Raw genomic sequence first — 5,740 nt, forward strand, 5'->3', positions numbered from 1 at the left:
TATGCAAAGGAATCTCTATTAGTTAAAACTACATATGTTTATTGTTTAGTTTGATGTCATTAAGAATTAAGATTTAACTTTAGATTTGTTAAAAAAACAAAGATGTAAAATTCATTTTAAACATAATTAGATTTGTTGTCTTTCTACTCAATTCTTTTTTATTAGTCAAAATATTAAATGATTTTAGATGTGATAGATATGCGATTGAGTTACACTTTATGGTAATTAAATGAAACTCAACTTCCTTTTTCTTGATAAATTAATGGTCAATTTTTTTATTTGATTCAAATTGGCATTTAAAAATTAATCAAAATTTGAAAAATCATAATTTCATCTTTTATTTATCAATAAAATGGGATGTTGACTTGGTCAATGGATAAATTTAAATAAGAATATTACCAAAATATCCTTACTAAGAATTTTTCTCAAATCCAAGCAACTAAGCAGGGTACTCGGTCCCTCGTATATTAGCAGTTACGGTACGAAAGAGTCAAATTTTTCGTACAAAATCAGATCTGAAACGTGGCAATTTTACGTGAGTCAGTCAAAGAAGGTAGGCCCACCAAGTCATCATACAGCCAAGCCGTCAAACTCATTGACTCGGCTACTTTTCCCAGCTCACGTGGATCGCGTCGAGCCAATGGGGCGGTGGACACGTTGAACGAGTCAAATAAAGTCTTCACGAAACGTAGACGAAACGAACCAACGAGAGAACTTCCCCTTCATCTGTTCTATGTGGGCCCACTTCTAGCTGTCCATCTGACGCACCGTCTCATGTCATCTCTACTAATTATTTTTTTAACCCTCCACATTTTCTTCAATATTTGAGATACCCTTCTGTATCCAAACTGAAAGTAGGACCCTTGACCTAGGTCTTATCATATAAATAAATAAAATGACCTAAACACCCTCATATTTAATCTCTTGCCAAAAACCTACCCTTGATTTTTCTTCCAAAAATCTGTTAAATTCAAGTTCTTAATTTTTATTTCATCATTCACTTTCAACGGCACCTAATTAACCATAGAAAATCCTTGATTTTTCTACTTATAATTCCATCTTATCTTCTACTTTTTCAAAAATTCTATCTTCAATCCTCATTGAGGATTGAAGGTTGAAGTGGATAGAATCGAAATGTCGAAGATGAATGTAAAAACATTTTACCTAAGAGGCTAGATATTGAAGATGGTGGCATCTTAGTCATTTTCCAATCATCTATATATTTGTACTATTACAGTAGACTAAAGTCATGGGGTCATGTTATCGTTTTGAAAACATAAGAGTTTCTCAAATATTAACCAAAACATGGAGGGGGTATTTCAAAATCACTAACATTTTCCAATCCATTTGGTCTTCCTCTCAACCCTTTTTATTGCCGAGCCTATAGTAGCGGCAGAAGACTTCAGACTACTTCACACCTTAATTTCTATCCTCTACTTAAGTTTCTTTATTTATGGGCAAAGAAGGAGGCCTCATCCTTGGTTCAGATCTGTTCTTCACAAACATGCAAAAACACGATTTCATGGATTCTACTCATAATCGATTCTCCAGTGTCGAATTCTCCATGAATCATAATTGTAGAGATGATCAATTTCCCTCTGATGAAAAACGCGTCGTCAATGAAATGGATTTCTTTTCGGACAAAACCCGACTACAAGATTTCGACGATAAGGCCTCGAGAAATCATATAAAGAAGGAGGACTCCTTGAGGAGCGATAATGACGTAAATGTAAGCAATGAGTTTCTAAATTGTTCTTGTATTTCAATTATTTTCCTTTGTTATACTAAATTACTGTTCTATTGTTCATGTAGACTGGTTTAAACCTTCTTACTATAACTATGGATAGCGATCAATCGATGGTGGACGATGGGATGTCATCGAACATAGACGATAACAAAAGTGGGGTAAGAAGTTCTCATCTTACGGTGGATATAGACGCTATGAAACTACGTAAATCTTGTTGTGTTATGTGTTCTTTTTATCGTATTTTGATTTTTTTTCTATGGTTAGACACGATAATGATCTGTGTTTTATGTTCTAATTAAGAATACCCATTTAAGATTATTTCTTGTTTCAGCTCGCAGAGATACAATCAAAGCTTGAGCTGATGAAGGCTGAGAACCATAGATTAAGAGGAATGCTTAACCAAGTATACGAAAACTATAGTGCTCTACAAATGCATCTTGAAACAATGTTGCAGCAACAGAATAAAAAACCTGAAATCGTTCAAGAACACGAGGTAATTTTAACTTATTTACCCTTTAAAAATTTAACAGCTTGATCTCAATTGATAAAATCGATTAATTTCAAAATTCAATATGTTAATTCTAAGTGATTGAATATAGTTTTTATTTTTATTTATTTTTATGATGGGTTGTTTAATTAGATGTTAAATGGAAAACAAGTAGAGAAGAAAAATGATGTCAATCGAGGGCCAAGACAGTTCATGGATCTAGGCCTAACTGCCACAGCCGAAACTGAGGAGAATTCTCAATCTTTATCGGAAGGTAGAAGTCGAGATGGCTCGGGATCACCACAAAACAACGTGGAGATGGTGTCGAAGGACCACAAGAATGGCTATGAAGAGAGCCTTGACCAGGCATCAAATGGATGGGCTCCTAATAAATTCCCCACATTGAATGAATCAAAGAATCAATCCGCAGAAGCCACAATGAGGAAAGCTCGTGTTTCAGTTCGAGCACGATCTGAAGCACCCATGGTATGTAATAAAATGGTTTGGTTCAAAACTTGTTGTAATTATTGAAATTGATTTTTGATTAATTCAAATTTAATTTGTTTCAGATCGCCGATGGATGCCAATGGCGTAAGTATGGACAGAAGATGGCGAAAGGGAACCCGTGTCCTCGAGCTTATTATCGTTGCACCATGGCAATTGGATGTCCAGTTAGAAAACAAGTAGGGCTCCCTAACTATACCCAAATACTAAAATTTGATTTAGAATGTATATATATATATATATATATATATATATATATATATATATATATATATATATATATATATATATATATATATATATATATATTAAATTATGTTTCCAGACAGATTTTGAAATTATTTTCATAATGTATAATTTATCAGTTTTGTAAATAAGTTTTATATGAAAATTTCTATAGATTGTGTTGAAAAATATAAATTTACACCTATACCCCTTTGGTTTAGCCATGTTAGATGATCACTGTTTTAATTTGAAAATTATATAATTCTATGTAATGATATTATTTAGGGAGAATGACCCTGACGGACTCTTTATTAAGAACATGTACCAAATAGCCTCTTAGTAAAGAATACGGACAATTTAAGTTCGAGTTAATAAAATATTAGTCTATTAAAAATCTTTTGAAGATATTAAAAAAAAAAAAACTGAAATACCATTTTAACAACTTTACAAAAGTGTTTGATATAAAAATATAAAGAATCAAATAAAAAATTTGACCAATTTATTTAGTTATTAATATTTCTGTAAAAAATAAAAAATAAATATGTTTTTTTTATTAAAAATTAAATTCAAAATAATTTTACTTGACTTATTTGTGTCGACTTGCTAATTTTTGAGTTGAATCAATTTGATGAAAATTCAAGTCGAGTTTTAAAATTATATTTTAATTATTTAAAATTATTTATATATTTTAATAAATCGAATATACATAAATCAAATCAATTTGATGATGGTCATACTCATCTCCATCATCATCATTGGTGTAGTCATCATCTTCTTTGTGATTTAAAGATTACTAATTTTGGATAGAGAAATAAGTTTTTTTTTTATAATTATTTTATAAAAGATGACCATAGTTAAGGGCATGCCATTAATAGTAAAATATAGGAGTAGTTATATATTTTGAAATAAACATATTTCTTTAAACTTCAAAAATCATTGAAAGGGTAATTATAATATTTTTGTTTCAAAAATCCTTTTTTAACTAATATATGGTAAATTGAATACTAAATAGTCCCTATTTTCTTAGAAGGGACTTTTTGATACATATTTTCGAAAAACAAGTCTTTGCAGTCATTGCCCTTATTATTTAATAAAGTAATAACAATTTTGAAAAAAATAGGGTGATTTCATCTAAAATGGTGCACATATTTTTTTGTAAGATTATATATATAATTTTCGGAACCCTACATTATGCCCTACATGTTTTGTTTTACATGGGTTAGAAGTTTAGAAATGGGCTGATTTTTGGTATATATATGTCTTCTTTTGTGAATTTTTATAAACAAGATTGTATAATTTATTCTTGGGTATTTTAGAAACCCCCTTTTTAAATTGGTGATATTAGGTTTACCCCTTGATCGTAAGTCAACTTTGCTATTTTGATGATTTAACCATGATATTTTATTTTATTTTTAAAATTTTAAAATTTCAAATATTTGAGGAGCATTTTGAAAAAAATCAAAATTTTCAATGTAAAATCATCAAGAAAATGTAAGATTGACCTATGGTCAAAGGGGATAAACCTAATTTTGCATTTTGCAATAGGGTAAACCTAATATCACCAAGTTAAGAGAAGGAATGTTTCTTAAATACCCATTATTCTTTTAAATGTAAATATTTTCAAAATGTATCTAGATTCTAGATAGATAAATTCATGAAGTTTTATTTCCATTTTATAATTCTACCTATGTTCTATCAAAATTTAGAATGAAATTTTAATCTGAATCCAAATTATTGTATCATATAGGTTCAAAGATGTGCCGAGGATGGAACAATATTGATAACAACCTATGAAGGCAATCACAATCATCCACTCCCACCAGCAGCCATGGCAATGGTGTCAACCACATCCGCTGCTGCATCGATGCTACTCTCTGGACCGATGTCGAGTGCAGATGGGCTAACGAACCCAAATTTTCTAGCTAGGAATCTTTTTCCTTGCTCTTCGAGTATGGCGACGATCTCAGCTTCTGCACCATTTCCAACTGTTACATTGGACCTTACCCAAACGCCCAACCCATTACAGTTCCAAAAACCACCTACCCAATTCCAAGTCCCGTTTGCCGTTGCTGCACCTACCCCAGCCCCAGCCCCAGCTCACTCGCAGTTGCATCAGATCATCGGCCAATCATTGTATAACCAATCAAAATTCTGTGGCCTTCAGAATTCACAAGATGTGGGTTCAGCCCAATTCACAAACCAACAACAGCTACCACCACAACAGCAATCACAACAGCCTTCGATGGCCGACACAGTCAGTGCAGCAACAGCTGCAATCACCGCTGATCCAAACTTCACAGCGGCTCTAGCTGCTGCAATCACCTCAATCATGGGTGGAGGTCATCAAACAAACAATAACAGCAGTGGCAATACCACAACTAGCAATAGCAGCAACAATGATAATAGAATCAGTACTTCTAATTTTTTTGGGAATTAGAAGTTTGGTTAATTTTTTTTTCTTCTTTATCTTGGGATTGAAAAATTAAAAGAAAATAAGATCATGCATAGTTTTTTTTTTTTGTGGATGGGTGAGGAAATTAGAATAAATTAAATTTTCATTATTTTTTTAATTGTATTGAATTGAATAATTAGATCTAAATTGTTTTTGTTAATACACATTATATAACTTATTAACTACAAAAATCCAATTTTAGTTCCAATTTGTTTTTTTTTTTTTTTTATGTTCTTGGTGAACCCAAGACCACAAAGAAAGATATTATACGAATTGTTCTCTATGGGGATATGGGTATGATGGACAAGAAAAGAGAAGAAAAAGT

General features: G+C 31.6%; 1 protein-coding gene across 1 annotated transcript; it reads left to right on the forward strand.

The window, feature by feature from the left end:
* The first annotated feature begins 1,300 nt into the window (after window positions 1–1,300).
* Window positions 1,301–5,517, forward strand: LOC147391929 (putative WRKY transcription factor 31). The gene is made up of 6 exons (XM_086417120.1): window positions 1,301–1,729; window positions 1,813–1,905; window positions 2,079–2,240; window positions 2,388–2,720; window positions 2,804–2,917; window positions 4,711–5,517. The coding sequence occupies exons 1-6, from the start codon at window positions 1,454–1,456 to the stop codon at window positions 5,398–5,400; spliced, it is 1,668 nt and encodes a 555-aa protein (XP_086273246.1). The 5' UTR covers window positions 1,301–1,453; the 3' UTR covers window positions 5,401–5,517.
* Window positions 5,518–5,740: the final 223 nt, after the last annotated feature.

The sequence above is a fragment of the Akebia trifoliata genome, chromosome 11, assembly GCF_017979445.1.
Source record: "Akebia trifoliata isolate Shusen 1 chromosome 11, ASM1797944v1, whole genome shotgun sequence".
NCBI lineage: Eukaryota > Viridiplantae > Streptophyta > Magnoliopsida > Ranunculales > Lardizabalaceae > Akebia > Akebia trifoliata.

Coding starts and splice junctions, on each gene's coding strand:
- LOC147391929 (XM_086417120.1), top strand. CDS start 1,454: ATGGGCAAAGAAGGAGGCCTCATCCTTGGTTCAGATCTGTTCTTCACA. Junction 1,730..1,812: donor GGAGCGATAATGACGTAAAT/GTAAGCAATGAG, acceptor TTGTTCATGTAG/ACTGGTTTAAACCTTCTTAC. Junction 2,721..2,803: donor CACGATCTGAAGCACCCATG/GTATGTAATAAA, acceptor AATTTGTTTCAG/ATCGCCGATGGATGCCAATG.